Genomic DNA, 19,586 nt, shown 5'->3' with positions numbered 1-19,586 from the left:
GGATCGTTTTACTTTTTAAAATCAGGCTGAGTTAGCACTGGCTGAGCCAAATTTCACCTCTTATCTCCCGCTGTTGTCAATGTAGCTCTGTGTGGACAGAAGAGGAGAATATGGCCCATTGTCCTACCAGATGCAAATTATGGTCCTGGTTCAACAACAACAACAAAAATCTGTCCTCCCAGCAGGGAACATAGAGAGACTCTGAAGCCAGACTAATGTTTTGTGACATGGCACCCTGCTTTTGCCGAAATTCACATTGTGGTTTGTGATTAGCAAGTCAAAAAAAAAAAAAAGAAAGCATTCTGAAACTGACATGGTTTGTAAGTCTCTGTTTTGAGGCCCACATTAATGATAAAATCTCTATCAAAATCTGCTCAGAGAGAATAAATTGATGGGTTTTTTTTAAAGAGTGGGGAAAGATTTTTTAAACAGTAAATTTGTATTTGTGTTACATGGCTATACATGATTAAAGTTGATGTTTCTTTTTCTCTGTGCCTCTGAGAAACCTGTAGCCAGGAAAAAGCAGTACTAATAATACAACTAAATTCATGATTGTCTGTAGTCATTGAGGATCCTTTGATTGAAGGCATTGGTGACTAGACTAGATGTAGAAACACCTCACCTCAAATGAATAAAATATATTTGCTATCTACCTACTTTAATAGAATAATATTTTAATATTAATGTAGAATAACATTTTAATGTTAATCTATTATCTTTTTCTCTTTTGAAGCAGGTTTCTCTCCACTGCCCAGGCTGGAGTACAGTGCTGTCATTTTAGCTCACCGCAGTCTCCCACGCCTGGGTTCAAGCGATCCTCCTGCCTAAACCTTCTGAGTAGCTGGGAATACAGGTGCCTCCTATCACTCCCAACTAACTTTTCTATTTTTTGTTAAGATGGGGTCTCAGTCTTGCTTAAGCTGGTCTCAAACTCCTGACCTTGAGGGATCCTCCCACCTCAGCCTCCCAAAGTGCTAGAATTATAGGTGTGAGCCACCAGATAATCCTATAGTTTTCTTTTCTTTTTTTGAAACAGAACCTCAAACTTTAGCCCTGGGTAGAGTGCTGTGGCATCACAGCTCACAGCAACCTCAAACTCCTGGGCTTAAGCGATTCTCTTGTCTCAGCTTCCCGAGTAGCTGGGACTACAGGCACCTGCCACAATGCCTAACTATTTTTTGGTTGTAGTTGTCATTGTTTGGCAGGCCAGGGCTGGATTTGAACCCTCCAGGTCTGGTGTATGTGGCTGGCATCTTAGCTGCTTGAACTACAGGCACCACCAGATCCTATAGTTTCAATTCTTTCCTACTCCTAAGCCATCGTTCTAGTGACACTGAGGATTTTGTTATGTTCTGCTCCTCAGGTAAGGTCTAAATGCTAAAATGCAGATTAAAAAACTGAGTCAATGTCTAGCTTTGGAGATTTAAAAATTTGGCTTTGAAGATCTAGAAAAGAGTGTGCCAATTCATTGTGCCCTGGTCAACAATGAATACTATAATTATTTTTTTCTTTATGTTAATAACAGATTTTGGAAAATGAGTTTTCTTTTCTTTTCCCCTTGGTAGAGTGCTGTGGTGTCATAGCTTACAGCAACCTCAAACTCTTGGGTTCAAGGGGTCCTCTTGCCTCAGACTCCCAAGTAGCTGAGACTACAGGTGCCTGCCACAAGGCCTGGATAGTTTTTCTATTTTTAGTAGAGACAGGGTCTCACTCTTGCTCAGGCTGGTCTTGAATTCCTGAGTTCAAGCCATCTACCCACCGCAGCCTCCCAGAGTGCTAGAATTACAGGCATGAGCTACCACGCCTAGCAGAAAATGGGCTTTCTTATATTATAGCCATAAATCTTTCATACTTTATCATGAATTGTTTGTTTCATGTTTTTTTTCCTCTCATTTTTGTACTGAACTATCTTAGGTTTCTCCCTTTACTTATTTCCATAATGACATCACATATGTAGCAAATATATTCCCAGTTTGACCTTCTCTTTTTTTTCTTTTTTTTTCCAAAGGGAAAAATAGTCTTTCTTTATAGTCATTAATTGGGCCAACCCATTTTGTATTTGGAGGGCATACTGTATATCATTTAAAATAATTGTCCAGTGATCACTGAGCACCAAATTATTTTACCATCTTGTACTAAACCCACCGAGTCCTTCTCGAGCTCTTCACAGAAGACCTGTGCGGCCTGCACGCCGGTGCCTCAGATGGTGGCCGCGCCGTCGGGCCCAACCCCTTGCTTGCAGGTCAGCATGAACAGCAGCAGCAGTGGCAGGTGCCACAGGCTGCAGACGAACAGTTTCCTCGAGCTGCTGCGGTCTGCGTCCACTTAGAAGCGGAAGCCGAGGTAGGAGATGTACAGGGTGATGGGGAGGGAGATGACAGGGAAGGTCCACGTGGTGACGTCCAGCATGGGCGCGGCCACGCGCCGGCACAGTGCCGGGTGGGTGACCGACATCATGCAGTAGCCGCCCCGGGAGTAGTCCTCGCGCAGGCCCCAGCTCAGGGCGTTGAAATGCGGAAACTGCCAGGAGTAGAGGATTCCTCCCAGAAGAAAGGCTCCAGCATCCAGGCTGCCAGTGGCTGCTGTCCAACCCATGACCGGTGGGATGGCCCCAACCACGGCCCCGACCCACGTGTTGGCAATGCTGATCCTCTTCAGTGGTGCGTAACAGCAGGTGTAAAGGAAAACGTTGAAGACCCCCCAATGCTCCTGTGAGTGGATTCACCCCCCAGGTCAGAAGGGCGACTCCTGGAACAGCACAACAAGTGGCAAAGGACACAGCTAGCAGTGGGCTGATCTGTCCACGAACCAGAGCTCTGTTCTTTGTCCTATTCATGTTTGAGTCAAATGGCACGTCAAAAAACTGATCGACGGAGTTGGCAGCACAGGATGCGAGGCCCGTCCCGACAGAAGTAAGCAGGAAACAGGGCCAGTCAAAAGGGCCTGGGGCCAATGCAAATCCAGCTGAGGTGGTGCTCACAACTAGAGCTGTGAGCTTGATTTTGGACAGTCGAGCCAGAATTCCTGGAAGATCATCCACACACAGCTTCATCTCTTTCCACTGCTTGTCATCTGTGGTCTCTTTCCCCATATTTGCTGAGCCTTCAACGATTGAGGCTGACTCTACTTCCATTAGTTCCCTTTCATGTGGCTTTCTGGACAAAGATACATTGAGGGATGAAAGAGGTCTCATCTCATGTATTTCAGGCTTAGCTTGACCTGAAGATGTCTTTTCAAGGAAAAGAGATGCCAGTGGTTCTGGCTTTGGTTTAACTTGCTGGTTGAGGCTTCTGTTCAGTTGTGTGACATACATGCGTTTGAGAAAATTAAAGTGCTGAAATGTAATCCACCGCTTATTGGCATTCCTAAAAAGATGCATGAACTTGTGAGGGGATTCCTGGATGGTTCTTCTTTCAAGATACCAGACACATCCTCCCGCCCAGCCTGTCAGGAGGCGTGAGGAGAGAGCGTGCGGGGATGCGGCCATAGCGCGTGAGTCCCGCGGTCCCCGGGAACCCCGTGCCCTCTCTCCTCACCTGCTGCTGGGCGCCGCCATCTTCCTTCCCCGCCCCCTGTGGGCGGAGTTGACCTCTTTTAATTTAGTTTGTGATTTTTTGGATCTCTAGAGTTTAACATTTTTAGGCAGTCAAATCTACAGCTCTTTTTCCATGTGATTTCCTCCATGGCTCTGAAACTTAAGATAGTTTGTATATATGCGGAGTAGAGAGAAACATTCATCCATAATTTCTTCTATTTTGCTTGCAGTTTGATTGTTTACAATGGACTCTTTCTTCTTATCACAAATTTTATTCATTCCATCAACAAATCCTTCCTGAGTGCCCATCTATGTCTGACAAGATGTAGGCGTTAGGAATAAAAGAATAATCAAAACACTTAGAGTGGGAGAGATGAGTGAGTAACAACGGGCAATTTTCAGACAGTTGGGGAATGCTGTGTCGGGTGGTTTGACTGCTCCCAGCACCGGACTGAGAGTGAGTGAAATTGGTAAGGGTGGAGAACTGCTGGAACCTCTCCAAATCTTAGCTTTGTTCTCAGAGCATCCCATTGAGTTAAATCTGTAAACTAAAACAGTATTTGCAGCAGGCTACATGTGATGAATGATGGAGCATGATTCATGCTCCAGCTACTAGACAAAAAGTCACCAGAAACAAAGGAACCAAGAGAACTATTTTAAAGACACTTAGAAAAACAATAGAAATATACCTCCACCAAGATTTCCAATCAGGATTCTCTGGATTCTGAGATAATTTAGGTTTGGCCTGTGCACAATAAACAAAGGAAACCTCAAAATGATCAGCAAATGTGAAAAAGAAAGAGAACAATCTCATTTATAATTGAAGAGCAAGCTGAAACAGAAAGATACCCTTTTAAGCCTATTCTGTTTTAAATAGGCACTCATATACTGATGGTGGGGGTACAGATGAGTATAACTTTCAAGAAGACAGTTGGGTCATATTTATCTAAAGCTTTAATGATATTGATAGGCATTGACCTATCAATTCTACTAATCTGAATTTTTCATGTGGATATAGTAAAAAATATGTTTGCAAGGGTTTATAATAAAAATCATAACAAAGCTGAAAGGTGTCCAACAAGAAAGGATTGATTAAATAAATTATTCAAATAGTATAGTAATGCCATCATTTGAAAAATATTAAATACTTGGGGAAATAATTTTATGCCAAAAGAATTGTGTTTCAATTATTCAATTTATTATTCTTTCTGAACACTAAAATGTTAATCTGATGATGAAATTAGGTGTTTTCTCTTACTGCTTTTCTGAATTTTCTAGTTTTTCTTCTCTCCTATTTTATAATTGGCACACATTGCTTACATAGGTAGGTTTTTAGAGTAAAATGGGGTAAGGAGTCACTAGTTCTCTGGTTCACAGGTGGTCTTTGGATTCATTTAGTATATTTTGTCAAGATTTAGATTTTTTTTTTTCTTTTAGGGACAGAGTTTTGCTCTGTCACCCAGGTGGAAGGGCAGTGGCATAAAGATAGATCGCTATAGCCTCAAATTCTTAGGCTGAAGCCATACTCCCACCTCAGTCTCCTGAGTGGCTAGGACTACAGGTACATACCACCACACTTAGCTAATTTTTTTTTATTTTTTGTAGAAACAGGGTCTTGCTATGTTGGCTAAGCTGACCTTGAACTCCTGGCCTCAGGCAATTCTCCTACCTCAGCTTCCCACAGCCCTGGAATTACAGGTGTGAGAAACGTTGGCATTTGCACTCCGCCTATTATCTGTAATTTAAATTAAATATCTGCTTTAATCCTCTTGTGAAAATCAAGAAGTATCTGAACAACTGTGGCTATGTTTTAGAGACTCTACGGGGTATGTGTGGGTGAAGCATTTCCTTCCTCCTCCTACCTGGTTACCCCAAGTTCCTGAGAGAGCCTTGCAGAAGGGGGTGCTGGTTGGACAAGGGAGAGAGGTAAGTAGATTAACCCACGTTGGTCTTTTCAAGCCGCATGTCCAGGGCTAAAATGAAGAGTGGTGGTCTTTTCCTACTACATAGTAATAAAAATAAAATGATACATAGAAATTACTGCCATATTACATAACATTATCCCAAGGAAACTTTTGTAAACTTTTGATATCTGCTAATGTTTCTATGCCAGCTAGTGCTAGGAGACAAAAAGAAAAAAATAGAATTGATAGAAAGTAAGCATATAAATGGAAAAGCCATGGAAACAATCTCCTGAGACTAAGGATCCAAAAAAAAAAGAAAGAAAGGAAGAAAAAAAAAGCTTGTCTGGCAAATCCAGGTAGAACTTTGGTGTAATTCTCAGAGGCAAGAAAGTGAGTGAGAACTGCCATACTGCGTTTGGGGAAATCTCAAAGTGGGAAGAGATGGGCTTCTGGGAGAGAGGAAAAAGACAAGAGGCTCTGAGCACTCCACAGGAGAGTTGTCACCTAACCTTGACCTGATGTTTCCTTTTGGAAGCCTGGGAGATGCCCAGTGGATGGGAAGCGAGGGCCCAGCAGCTCTCTGGCCACATGTGAGGGCAGTATTTGCCGCTATGCTTCAGCAATGGCCTGACGAGGATCCATTCCAGGTTCCAGGGCTGGCTGGTTCAGTGGGTCTCACCCATTAGTGCTTTTGAGATGCTACCTGCTGACCCTGCCATCATACAATGCTTTTCCCTGAACATGGCATGTACACCATCACCCTTGGACATTCATATCCTCAGGGAATTCCTGGATAATTGATATGGAAAGGAAGGGAAATCATTTCTAACCTACTGCTATGGTTTGTAAGTTGTGCGATGGTGAATTCTATGTCAACTTACATAAGCCATTGTACCCAGATATTTGGCTAAACATGTCTGGATATTACTGTGAAGGTACTTTTTTAGATAAAATGAACATTTAAATCTGTAGACTTTAAGTAAACCAGATTATCCTCTATCGTAGCTGGTCTCATCCAATCAGTTAGAGTCCTTAAGAAAAAGCCTGAAATCCCCCCAGGAAAAGAGAATTTTGTCTGAAGATTGCCTTTGCACTCAAGTTCAACATCAGCTTTTCCCCAGTTCTCTAGCCTGACAGTCTACCTGCAGATTTTTGGACTTGTCAGCCCTTATAACTGCATAAATCCCTTCCTTAAAATCTCTCTCTCTCTCTCTCTCTCTCTCCACACACACAGAGGCACAGCTCATTTTATTGTGCTTTGCTTCATTGTGGTTTGCAGACATTGCTTAACAACATGTTCTCATTTGGAGTCTCTGTGTCACTTTTTCTTTCTTTTTTGAGACAGAGTTTCATTCTGTTGCCCAGGCTAGAGAACAGTGGCACCTTGGTAGCTTGCCACAACTTTAAATACCTGGGCTTAAATGATCATCCTGCTTTAGCTTCCCAAGTAGCTGGGACAAGAGGTGCACCTCTGGGTAATTTTTCTGTTTTTTTTTGGTAGAGACAGGGCTGCACTCTTGGTCTGGCTGGCCTTGAACTCCTGACCTCATGTGATCCTTCTGACTCAGCCTCCCAGAGTGCTAGGATTCTAAGCATGAACCACATTTTCCATTATTGTCGCACTTGTTATGTTGACATATAAGTGATCTTTGATGTTACTATTGTAATTATTTTGGGGTGCCATGATCCACATCCGTAAAAGATGGTGAATTTAATTGATGAATGTTGTGTAAGTTCTGAGTGCTCCACCGACCAGTCATTTCCCTGTCTTTCTTCTCCTCAGGCTCCTGTTCCCAGAGATACGATACTGAAATTAGGCCAAATGAATAACCCTGCAATGGCTTGTAAGTGTTCAAGTGAAAGGAAAAGTCATGTGTCTCTCACTTTAAATCAAAAGCCAGAAATGACTAAGCTTAGGGAGGAAGGCATGTGGAAACCTGACATAGGCTTCAAGCTGGGCCTCTGACACCAGTTAGCCAAGCTGAGAGTACAAAGGAAGAATTCTCTAAAGAAATTTAAAGTGCTATTCCAGTGAAATTACATAACTGATAAGAAAGCTGAAATCTTATCGTTGATAAGTAGACAGTTTTAGTGGCCTAAATAGATGAAATCAGCCTCAACGTTCTCTTAAGCCAAAGCCTAATACAGAGCAAGGCCCCAACTCTCTCAAGTCCGTGAAGGCTGAGCGAGGTGAGGACTCTACAGAAGCAAAGTTTCAGGCTAGAGTTTTTAGTTCATGCGGTTTAAGGGAAGAAGCTGTCTTCACGGTACAAGTGCAAGGTGAATCAGCAAGCGCTGATGGAGAAGCTGCAACAGTTACCCAGATCTAGCTAAGATAAGTGATGAAGGAGGCTACGCTGAAAAGATTTTCAATGTAGGTTTAACAGCCTGCTGTTGGAAGAAGATGCCGCTTAGCACTTTCACAGCTAGAGAAGAGAAGTCAAATCTTCAAAGGAGAAGCTGACTCCTCTTAGGGGCTAATGCAGCTGGTGATTTTGAATTGAAGCCAAAGCTCATTTACCATTCTAAAAACCCTGGGACCTTTAAGAATAATGCTAAATCTACTCTTCCTGTGCTCTATAAAGGAAAAACAAAACCTGGATGACAGCTCATCTGATTATAGTAGGGTTTACTGAATATGCTCGCAGTGGAGAGCCACTGCTTAGAAGAAAGATGCATTTCAAAATGTTACCCCTTACTGATAATGCACCTTGTCACCCAAGTGATACGAATGTTGTTTTCATGCCTTCTAATACAACATCCATCTGGAACCCCTGGATCACGGAGTAATTTCAACTTTCAAGTCTTATTATTTAAGGGATATATTTCATAAGGCTATAGCTACCATAGATTGTGATTTCTCTGGTGGATCAGGGCAAAGTAAATTAAAAATCTCTGGAAAAGAGTTGCCGTCCCAAACGCCATTAAGAACATGGGAAGTTCATGGGAGGAGGTCAAAATATCAATGAATAGGAACCCTCCTGCATGACTTTGAGGGGTTCAAGACTTCAGTGGAGAAAGTAACTACAGATTGGTAGAAATATTAATAGAACTAGGATTAGAAGTGGAGCCTGAAGATGTGACTGACTTGCTGTAATCTCATAATAAAACTTGAATGGATGAGGATCGTCTTCTTACGGATGAATGAAGAAAGTCGTTGCTTGGGATGGAAACTATCCTGGCAAAGATGCTTTGCTTTGAACGTTGTTGAAATGGCAACAAACGATTTAGGATATTTTGTAAACTTAGTTGATAAAGCTGAGGGTTTGAGAGGTTTTACTACAGTTTTGAAGGAAGTTCTACTGTGGGTAAAATGCTATCGAACAGCATCACGTGCTACAGAGAAATTTTTCATGAAAGAGAGTTAATCAATGCAGCAAACTTCATTGTTGTCTTATTGTAAGAAATTGCCACAGCCACGCCAACTTGTCAGCAACCATTGCCCTGACCAGTCAGTAGCCATCAATGTTGAGGCAAGACCCTCCTCCAGCAAAAAGTTATAACTCGCTGAAGGCTCAGGGGTCTATTAGCATTTTTTAGCAATAAAGTATTTTTAAATTAAGGTATGTACTTTTTCTTAGACAGCATGCTTAACAGGCTATAGTGTAAACATAAGTTTTATGTGCACAGGGGAACCAACAATTTCATGAGACTCACTTTATTGCAATATTTATTTTATTGGCGTGGTCTGGAACTGAACTCAGTTATCTCCAAGGTGTGGCTGTATACACACATGTACATACTATACCTATATATGCATTTACCCTGTTGGTTCTGTTTCTCTGGAAAACTCTGACTACTACAATGAGTAAATAGCTCAGGTAACTCTACTCTGGGTTCAGATTGTGGCAGAAAGATCTGAGAAGTAGGATACCTCCATGATTTTTATTTGCATACATGTAAGATCATTTTATTTATTTATTTATTATTATTATTATTTTTTTTTTTTTGCAGTTTTTGGCTGGGGCTGGGTTTGAACCCTCCACCTCCGGTATATGGGGGAGGCACCCTACTCCTTTGAGCCACAGGTGCCCCCTACATGTAAGAGAATCACAGTTTTGCTAATAAAATTAGGACTAAATAATCCTGATTTGTGTGATATAATTAGAGATATCAAGTTGGGTGCTGTGGCTCACACCTGTAATCCTAGCATTCAGGGAGGCCAAGGTAGGTGGATCACGTGAGCTTAGGAGTTTGGGGCCAGCCTGAGCAAGACATCCTGTTTCTATTAAAAATAGAAAAACTAGGCCAGTGTTGTGGCAGGCACCTGTAGTCCTAGCTATCAGGGAGGCTGAAGCAAGGGGATTACTTGAGCCCAAGAGTTTGAGGTTGCTGTGAGCTATGATGCCACAGCAGGCATAATAATAATGACAGTCACACCTCAGAGATACTGTGAGTTCAGTTCCAGGGCAACAGAGTGAGACTCCATCTCAAAGAAAAGACAAGACATCAATATATTGTGTTTCTATAATTTTGACGTGTTTTACCACCTGAGTGGTTTTACCACTTGAAAACCATTACTGATCTGACTGTACACGGGAGACAAGATTTCCTTGCCCAACCCACTTTCATGCTCCTCTTTTTAAGCTAGGAGGCCACTCAGGACAGGTGGTCTGGCCTAAAACTGAGTATTGGAACAGTGTATCACTTCAGTAAAGTACATACAATATGCTCTAAATTCTTTTAAACCACTGTATGAGTTAGGTAAGAGCGGTACTGTCATTATTATAACCGCCTCTATTATGCCAAAGAAGAGACCGAGGATCAAGAAGTTAAGTGATGTGTCACATGCCCAGTCTATTCAGCTCGTCTATGACAAAGCCAGGACTAGAAACCGGTTCTTCCATGCTTCATCTAGCACTTCTTAGCACCCAAACATGTATCTGGTCAGGTAAGCAGACTCTTTGCCAGGACAGTAGAGTGCCAATTCAACGTCCTAACAAAGGATTTATTGTCAGTGACTTTTGACAATGAGCTGAGAGCAAAGGGAAGATGGAGGGGTGAGGACAGCTGGGGAGCTGAGGTTCAGCTGAGTGGTGGTGAGTCATCCCTATTTTTCTGTAGAATGACCTCAAAGCTTTTCTTCCTTTCTTCTTTTTCAACTTATTATAAAATGAGTCTAATTCAAATGGACCCGACTTTGGGAAGCAATTCAGATCTTTTATTATAGGACTAATTCTACACTGGAGGTGTATCTATCTCCCTAACTTGCCTGTGAGCCATTAAGCATGAGGATTGGGTCTTTTTCTGGGCATTCATTCAAGTGAAATTTACTGCAAATGCCTCTTCTGTTGCATTGTGCTAACCCCACAGGTATAAAGATCAAGTTCCAACAAGATTAAGTTGGGAAAACATACACAAGTCAGTAATTACATTACAATGTGATAAATGGTATGATAGAAGCACACATAAAATGATGGAAGGCACAGAGCGGGAGAACATTAAAACTATCTGGGAGGCAGGTAAGAAGGGTGTTTTCCAGGCACAGTCTAGAAAGATACCAAGGAAAAAGGAAGTGCCAGGCCTGAGCTTATCATATACGAAAGCAGCCGAAATAAAGGAGCAGGGCCAGTCAGGGAACAAGTAATTCCCTGTGAATGGGCATGGAGTGCAATTGGATAGGTATGAAGACTGCAATAAAAAAGGCCATGGATAGGAAGCTAAACAATTTATTCTTTCAGTTTAGTCCTTCCAAACCTGCAGGCCACAAAGTTGTTTCAAAGGGTTTTTATTTTATGTATTTATTTATTTTGAGACAGTCTCACTCTGTCTCCCTGGGTTGCTCACACCAACCTCAAACTCTAGGGCTCAAGTGATCCTCTTGCCTCAGCCTCCTGAGTAGCTGGGACTACAGGTGCTTGCCACAATGCCCAGAAGTTTTTCTATTTTTAGTAGAGACCAGTCTCACCGTTTGCTCAGGCTGATCCTGAGCTCAAGAGATCCACCCTCTTTGCCTTTCAGAGTGCCAGGATTACAGGTGTGAGCCACTGTGCCTGGCTTCAAAGGGTTTTGTCATGTACACTGAATAAATAAGCCTGAAATGTGTAATTGTTTAAATGTCTGTAGACACTTTAATATTTTCAAAGCTACATCTAAAGTGGCATAGAAGTTGTAGTAGCTCTTTGCCACTTTTATCAATGAATAAACACTACAACTACTGTAAGAAGGCATAAAGGATTTTTGTTATTAATATCAAAGGGGTCCTTATAATTAGTTTTAAGTGATGAGAAGTCAATGAAAGATTTTAAGAAAAAAACTTTTATTGCTTCTTCCTCATAAAACATGATACATATTAAAATTTCAGAACATACAAAAGACAATGAAAAAGAAACATCCAACAGTTGCAGCACCCAGAGATAACATTCATAGCTGTTAAACTTCCAGCCCTTTATCTATGCATATAAACAGATGTCTTTGATTCTGTACATATTTATAGATACTTATAGATATCTTTTTGACACTACATACATACATTTGCATCATCATTTTTAATAGCTACACAATATTCGAAGAGATGGATGTTTCACATTTTATCTCCTACTGTTAAACCTTAAGTTATTTCTAATTTTCCCATAGCAAATAATAATGGTAAAGAGATGAACGTGTGTGTAGGTTCACACTGTTCAGTTATTTCATCAGGATGTACCTCTGGAAGTGGGTCAAAGTTTGAGTGTTTTGAGGCCTTCATCTCCTATTTGCCGAGTTACCTACAGGAAGTCTCTGCCTATGTGCGCAGCGACCACTGTGTGTGAGTGTGTGTTTTCCACACCTTTGTCAAGGCATTATCATTTTTAGCATTTGCCTAGTAGAAAGCAAAAGATACTACTTTTCCTAATAGTAGGACTGAACCTTTTTCTTTAACAGCTTTGAGGGATAACTTACATAAATTCAGCCAATGTAAAGGTACAATTCAAAGCTAGTACATAGCGTGTAACCACCACACTACACTTTTAGAACATTTCTGGCACCCGAGAATAGTGATTTCTAACTGGTGTGCCATGGCACACAGGTGTTCCATGAGAGGATCTTAGGTGAGCTGCAAAAAATTTTAAAGGTCATTAATTAAATTATTTTAATTAAATTATTTTCTTACAAAGTGCAAAGCACAGTAGATATTATTATTTTTTTGATCAAAATTTAAGGGTGCTGTGGACGTTTAACTATTGTGTGCCATGAGATAGAAAAGGTTGAAAAACACTGTTCTGGAACATTCCCCCATGCCCATTTACGGTTAATCTCTGCTCCCACCTCCAGTCCCAGGAACACTGTTTTGCTTTCTGTCCTGTAAAGTTGCCTTTTCTAAACATTTCACATAAATAGAAGCATCCAGTATGTTGTCTTTTGCATCTGGCTTCTTTCACTTAGCATAATGCTTTGAGGTATATCCACGATGCAGCCTGTATCAGCCTTTGCTGTACTCCCCCCGTCATGTTTATTTGCAGTTTTTCCTCTGTTACAGAGGCCCATGTTTCTGCTGGGGCATGGGAAGATTTTACAGAGGAGAAGTATGATCAGTTTCATGTTCAGGGAAGAGAATTCTGGAAGCATGGACAGATGGCTCTATCTTTGCATCGCAAAATCCAGTAAAATCAGTAAAAGTGTGCTGCATTGGATGGGGCTTTTTCTATCTGCAAAAACGGACTAGAAAATAGCACTGAGGAGTAATTGGGATCATTTGTTTGAATCACGTTTGAGTTTTCTTTCCTCAAGGAGCATCAGAAATTATATTTTCTAAAAAATTCTTCAGGTTAATCCTTAAAAGTTGATATCACTTTGGTATAGTATAAAAAATAGATCTTTTCCAGGACAAGATGGCTTCAGAATAGATGTTGCCTTACCCTGATGTTGCTCTCGGTAGCTTGTTTTTTGCATGAAGAGCCCTTAAAAGGTCCCTTATCCATAAGATAGACTAACACTAATAACTTTGAAAATTAAACAGTATTCTTTAACTTTTTTTTTTTTGAGACAGAGCCTCAAGCTGTTCCCCTGGGTAGAGTGCCGAGGCATCACAGCTCACAGCAACTCTAACTCCTGGGCTCAAGCGAGTCTCCTGCCTCTGCTCCCAAGTAGTTGGGACTACAGGCACCTGCCACAACACCTGGCTATTTTTTGGTTGCAGCCTCATTGTTGTTTGGCGGGCCCAGGCTGGATTCGAACCTGCCAGCTCAAGTGTATGTGGCTGGCGCCTTAGCCGCTTGAGCCACAGGCGCCAAGCCTTCTTTACCTTTTTATCTCCAAAAAAATAAAAAAGAAAAGTAATAGCCTGACAGACCCATGCTTAGGTAAAAACTCTCCAAACAAAGACGTCCTATTTTGATCCCAAAATAGGGATCCGTGCTATTTTGCTAAATCCAAGTTGACTTCTAAAAATCAAAAGCATAGGTTTGGTAAATGTTATAGTTCTTAAAAGTAGTAGAGAAACTCAAAGCTTGACATACCAAACAGGGTGCCTGAACTCTTCCTCATTACTCCTCCCTCTGTCTTTTGATACTCCTGCCATCACCCTGTCCAGAGTGGTTTGTGATCATTTACCTTATTGCTAAAAAAGCTAAAGTCAGGGTGCCTCACTTGTATGGGTTCCTAGAAAATAGCAATCAACTGTTGTTTTCCACTAAAGTAGAATCCTGACTAGTTACAAGTGTATACCGAGTGCCTGCTATGCCCAAACATAACCAGATCGATTGAAATCAAGAGACAGACAACGGAAGAAAAATCTGGAACACGAGCTCTTTCCTATCCCCATCCCAGGCCTGTATTTTCTGGCTTGAGATAAATAATGAGGATAGATAAGTTTTTAATCTTTTAAAAATATTTAGACTTATTTTATCTTTGCAGAAGTGGGAAATAGAAAAAAAATGATACGGGGGAAAATATTACTTAGAGAAGGCAGAAAATTAGAACTCTATTTCTTAAGTGACTCTGGAAAATTGTGATACCAAGCTCTTTGGCAGAAACTGGCTACACTTATCTGCTATCGCTTTCATTCTGAATCTTCTTAGAGGGAGAAGTCACAACAGTATATTGTCCTAAGGGATGGCCATTTCAGGTCCCTTGTGACCTGATGTGAGACACTACCATGAAGTCACTTGAGAAGTTTGACCCTGCAAAAGAAGGAACTCAGCTTCTTCCTGTCTGGAGGACCAGTGCTACCAGGCAATAACATTTCCCAGAAAAATTCAATTAAACAAATCCCAGACTTGTTTTTCTTCAAAACAATTTTGATTTAATTTCTTCTTTTATATAAAAGACAACAAGTTACATCTCAGAGAATAATGTTTAGGTTATGAGGTTCCCGTCAGGGCTGTTTTGCAATGTGTGTTTACATAATCAGAAGTGAAGTCGGCAGTCAACTGTAAAGCAGGCCAGCCAGGCCAGCTTGTGTGCATGTGGGGATTCATTTCACTCTGGACTAATGTAACAGTCTATTGTTTAAGTGTCAACCAGATTTGGATTTGGTTTTGGACATTCAAACTGGGAAGAAACTGAGTTAAAACAAAACAGAACACCACTAGCAGATTCTACAAGGCAATAGGGTAGTGATTTATAACGAAAACATACAGTATCAATATTTTCTGCTCTTATCAATGAGATCAAACATTGGACATTTTCAATACTGACATTTAAATAAGTCAAGTCATTGCAGAGAAAATGCGATAGAATTTCTCTATCACCCAATGTGTTACTAATTATTTCCTCTATTAATTAGTTGTGCTTTGCTGTCCAAGGTTCATAGAAGTAAATAATACGGTGTGTTCAAAATGCAAAGAGAAGAAATGGCAGACGGAGCAGTTAAACACATCTCATAAAACGTATTTTTGAGACAATTTACCAAAACAAAAGCAAATACAGATAAACTATATGATCCTCTATACTGGTAAACATACCAAATATTTAAATTTGGGACAGTTATTAGAAGGGACCTGAGAACAGGTCTTTCCTGCTTTACCACTTAGCTTCCTTTATCAGCCCTCCCTGAGGACTGGACCCGAAAGGAATCTATAATTTTTCCTCTAATAGTCCTCAGCACAAACTGCCTTGTATCACAGTTAATTATGTGCATAGTTCCTTTACTAGATTAAAATTTCATCTAGGATATGAATAATGTCTTATACATATTTATCTCCTCCAAAAGAATGAACATTGTAGTTTACTCAATTATTTATGGAAATAGATAAGTCAAAACATAAATCAAAAATTTTCCCAGTGAACTCCAAGTAGAAACAGAAAACTCTTCTATTCTGAGAGTTAGTAGTGGCACTGTTATCTGTAAACTATGCTTAATGTAAATAAAATATTTCCCTTTTTATGGACAAATTTCCATAGGCTTTCTAATGAAGAGCTCTCTAAACAGCACATTTAAAATTTTATAATGTCTTCCAGTGTGCGTCAAATAAGCTAAATTCAAAGCAACTAGGGTTAACCACATCTAAGCAAGAAGTGAAAAAAATTTAATTAGAAAATTCAAAGAGGTAACAATAGAGAAAGTCTCAATTTAATTGTAATGTGAATAACTGAATAACTTCAAAGCTCATCATTCTAATGTGTGGGCCAGGACATATACACTTACATACAAAGAGTTCTCTGACCAAGCCAAATAACAGGCTGAAGGGAATCTCATGAGGGCAAAGTTATTTCCGTAAGTCTAACATAAGATTATAAAAGTTCCAAATTATCAAGTCTTTTTTTTTTTTTTTCTTTTTTGAGATGGAGCCTCAAGCTATCCTCCTGGGTAGAGTGCCATGGCATCACAGCTCATAGCAACCTCCAACTCCTGGGCTCAAGCGAGTCTCCTGCCTCAGCCTCCCAAGTAGCTGGGACCACAGGTGCCGGCCACAACACCCGGCCATTTTTTAGTTGCAGCCATCATTGTTGTTTGGCGGGCCCGGGCTGGGGATTCGAACCTGCCACCTTAGGTGTATGTGGCTGGAGCCTTAGCTGCTTGAGTCACAGGGGCCAAGCCATTATCAAGTCTTTTTAAAGAAAACAAAAGCAAAGATCCATGTTGCTTTGTAGTTTGGTAAATAATACATTCCTTGTCATATTCACTTTGTTCATTAAACAGATAATACATAAAATCATTTTTTCCCATTTGTTAAAACATTCAAGTGTATTATTGAAAAGAGGCAGTGAAAACTTTGTTTCCGAGGGAGGTAACTAGGGATAAACTGGGATTAAACCTTGAAGATCTCTCAAAGTGCTACCTAGTTTTTGAATCCTATGTCTCTTAACTGAACAAGTCTGATGTCATCATAAAGAGTTAGGGGTCCTCAAGCACAGACAGATACTTTTCTCCACTCATTGAACTCCTTTCCTGAGAGAGGTTAACAGCGATCCAGACACCTACTGCAGAATTTTACAGTTAACCCAACTTCCACTAGTTGTATCTCCTAACAAAACCTTTTCAGACTTATGTCCATTAATGTAACAGAGTTCAAAGGCTATTAGCTGTATATTAAGGTTTACAGAGAGGAAGTGATACAATGTTTGAGATTGACTTTAAAATATTTCAGTGGAAAAGAATACCAAGACATAGATGAAGCAATGGCAGCAAAGTTTTATAATTACTAATTTAGGGAATGGATATCTGGGTGTTCAATATATTATCCTCTCTACTTTTGTGCCAGCTTGAGAATTTTCAAAATGAGATTTTTAAAACAGCAGCTTTAGGAAATACAGCTAATCATTAATATAGGTCTATGGTTCTATGACCAGGATAGAAATTTTTGCTGAAAGAAGTTAAGCCTGGTCTTAAATCTGGGGCTCCCTTACTAGGTTTAAAAAACCATGTCACCCGTCTTTCTCAAGGGAAGGAAATAACACAAATTTATATATTATCCTTAGATGTGAGTATACATTTTTTAACATTTAGACTAAACTTTAGAGAAAAACACATTTTTCAGAAAAGAAACATTGCCAACTTGTAGAACCAAGCTGAACACAGAGGCGATACTACATGGAAGATGTGAATTTAGATTCTGGATTGGCTTTTAGTTTGGAAGTAAAAAAGGGGAGAGTGTCAATTCCAAGAATTCCGATTGCCTAATCCTGTTCTCAGATCTAAGGAGTTCTTATGGGGATTTAACCCCCTGCCTGCCAGTCACAGAACTCAGCAGACGGGGTCTCCTTCTGGAGCTCATAAATCAAAATGAATCCTTCTCTGCAGTACAGAAACCACTTCCACCCTCTCCCCCCAACACCCGCCCAGGATAACAGGACATGCTGGGTTGAGGCCTCTCCCTTGTTGGCCCCTTCTCTAGTCCCCTTCTATCCTGTGGGACTCACGGTCCCTCTCTGCCATGCTTTCCCTACTGGCCTGTCACAACAGCAATGTTCAGGATCCAAAAAGCTAAAGAATGCCCAAAGTCTCAACAGACAATCGTTTTTGTTCCTCTGCAAAATCTGGCTTGGGGAACTGTGATTTTTGACCTAAGCCAGTGGTACCGAATAAAAGAGAAATCAGACAGTAACAAACTCTCCTACTTTCTTTTGTATGTTTTAAGACCATGGGACCTATACTGACATTGTTTTTGTTTTTTTCCTTTTTTGTTTCAAATAGCGATTAAAGACATAGCTAAGATTTCACTCTATTGACAATGATACCATGGCAACATCTTTAAAAAAATGAGGTATTTGGTTTACTGTCCCAAATAGTGGAGGTCTGGACAAACAGTAGAAATCATCTAGCAAGTAAGAAAATGAAAGTGAATAATACACTGAAACAGAAAGCAGTATGTTACATAAAATATACTGCATCTGCCGTGACACCCTGAGAATCTTTACTGTAGGCTAAATAAATCCGCCCACCTTATATTTCTAAAAGCAAAAGCCACTGTGACTTTTCCTAAAGGCCTCCATTTCTATTCAGAAAAGACAGGAAGAATGAAGAGGTAAATGAATACGAGAAAGGTAGAGAAACTCAGATCATTCTTCTCACTCCTTTCCCCACCCACATCAAAAATACTTAGTGGACTACTATTTCTCTTGCTTTCAAATTATATTAGAAAACATTTAAAATTATGGCAACGACAGCATTTACAAGTCAATTTATATAGAACGGTGGTCAAGGGTTCAAAATACCATGAAAGTTCTTGAGAAAACAGTTGAAGATTTCACATAAAAAACTGAACGATCAGGTTAGCCAGACCCAAAATGATGATGAAAATGTGAAAGATTAATTTAGGCCATGTCAGACGCTCTTCACGGTAGAGAGAAATCATATAGATGAGGGATGGATATATGAATACAAAGGCCAGGCCGCACGCTGCTCCTGAGTATCTGCAAAATAAAAGCTATTGGGGTTAATGTTCCTCTCACACTTTGCTTTAACTGATTTATAATTAAGGTAAACATAATACAATTGAAATCCTCAGTCTGGTATTGCAACAAAATTATTTTTGATTCATCTGTCACGGACATAACTCGTTTGGTTTGAAAACTTAATTTTACTTGCTAAGTTAATATATTATTTCCTGCTCATCTTTCTAACATCTGGTTGACAAAGACTTCGTTCATTCCTCACGTCTCTACAGTTCCTCTAGGTCTGAGTGATTGTGGCGACTTCCTCAAAAACATCTGGAGATAGGCTTCCTACCTTTGATCTTTTATAAGCTAATTATGCATTCTGAGTTTTGGGGGAGACTGCTAGCATCTGTTTAAAAATAAGAACAGATAGATGAGTGCCTCTGTGGCACTCATTCAGCATAATTATCAAAGATAATGACAAAAATGCCTACATATGAGGCTGTGACAGAGAAATATGTACTTTCTCCTCCTTTTCTCTATACTTGCGTTTTCTTGAAGAAGGGTTTTATAGGAATTTATCAGTCCTTTATATTCAGTTAAGTATTAGGCTAACCCTCTCTCCTCTTGTTTCTTACTAGTTTCTTAGGTACAGATCTTCAAAATGTGACTCAACCCCGCCGAAGAAACCAGATCATTCCAGCCATTTCCCATGACAATCTGAGGTCACAACTTTATTTCCATTCAATTCAAACTGTCACAATGTTTCTATGAAAAGGATATTAAGGGAAAAGCTATCTGGGACCTAAACTCTTACTTTCTAACTATAACTGGCTCCGAAATATGTTTTGGAGAAGAAATGGATCGAGGAAGCTAGAGTATAGCCTTGATATATAAAAGACCTCCCA

General features: G+C 40.2%; 1 protein-coding gene and 1 pseudogene across 1 annotated transcript in view; both read right to left on the bottom strand.

The window, feature by feature from the left end:
* Positions 1–2,199: 2,199 nt before the first annotated feature.
* LOC100946041 lies at positions 2,200–3,487 on the bottom strand (annotated as a pseudogene).
* Positions 3,488–17,908: 14,421 nt separating this feature from the next.
* The window catches only part of SLC38A9 (solute carrier family 38 member 9), an 83,869-nt gene continuing 82,191 nt past the window's right edge, over positions 17,909–19,586 (bottom strand). Inside the window, exon 15 of the mRNA XM_003782759.3 lies at positions 17,909–18,714. Coding sequence (XP_003782807.1) covers positions 18,549–18,714 — 166 coding nt within the window. The 3' untranslated portion in view covers positions 17,909–18,548. The remainder of the gene's footprint in view (positions 18,715–19,586) is intronic.

Source organism: Otolemur garnettii, unplaced genomic scaffold (genome assembly GCF_000181295.1).
Source record: "Otolemur garnettii isolate 467f Iridium unplaced genomic scaffold, OtoGar3 scaffold00005, whole genome shotgun sequence".
Classification (NCBI taxonomy): Eukaryota; Metazoa; Chordata; class Mammalia; order Primates; family Galagidae; genus Otolemur; species Otolemur garnettii.
This window is presented reverse-complemented; position numbering and strand designations above follow the sequence as displayed.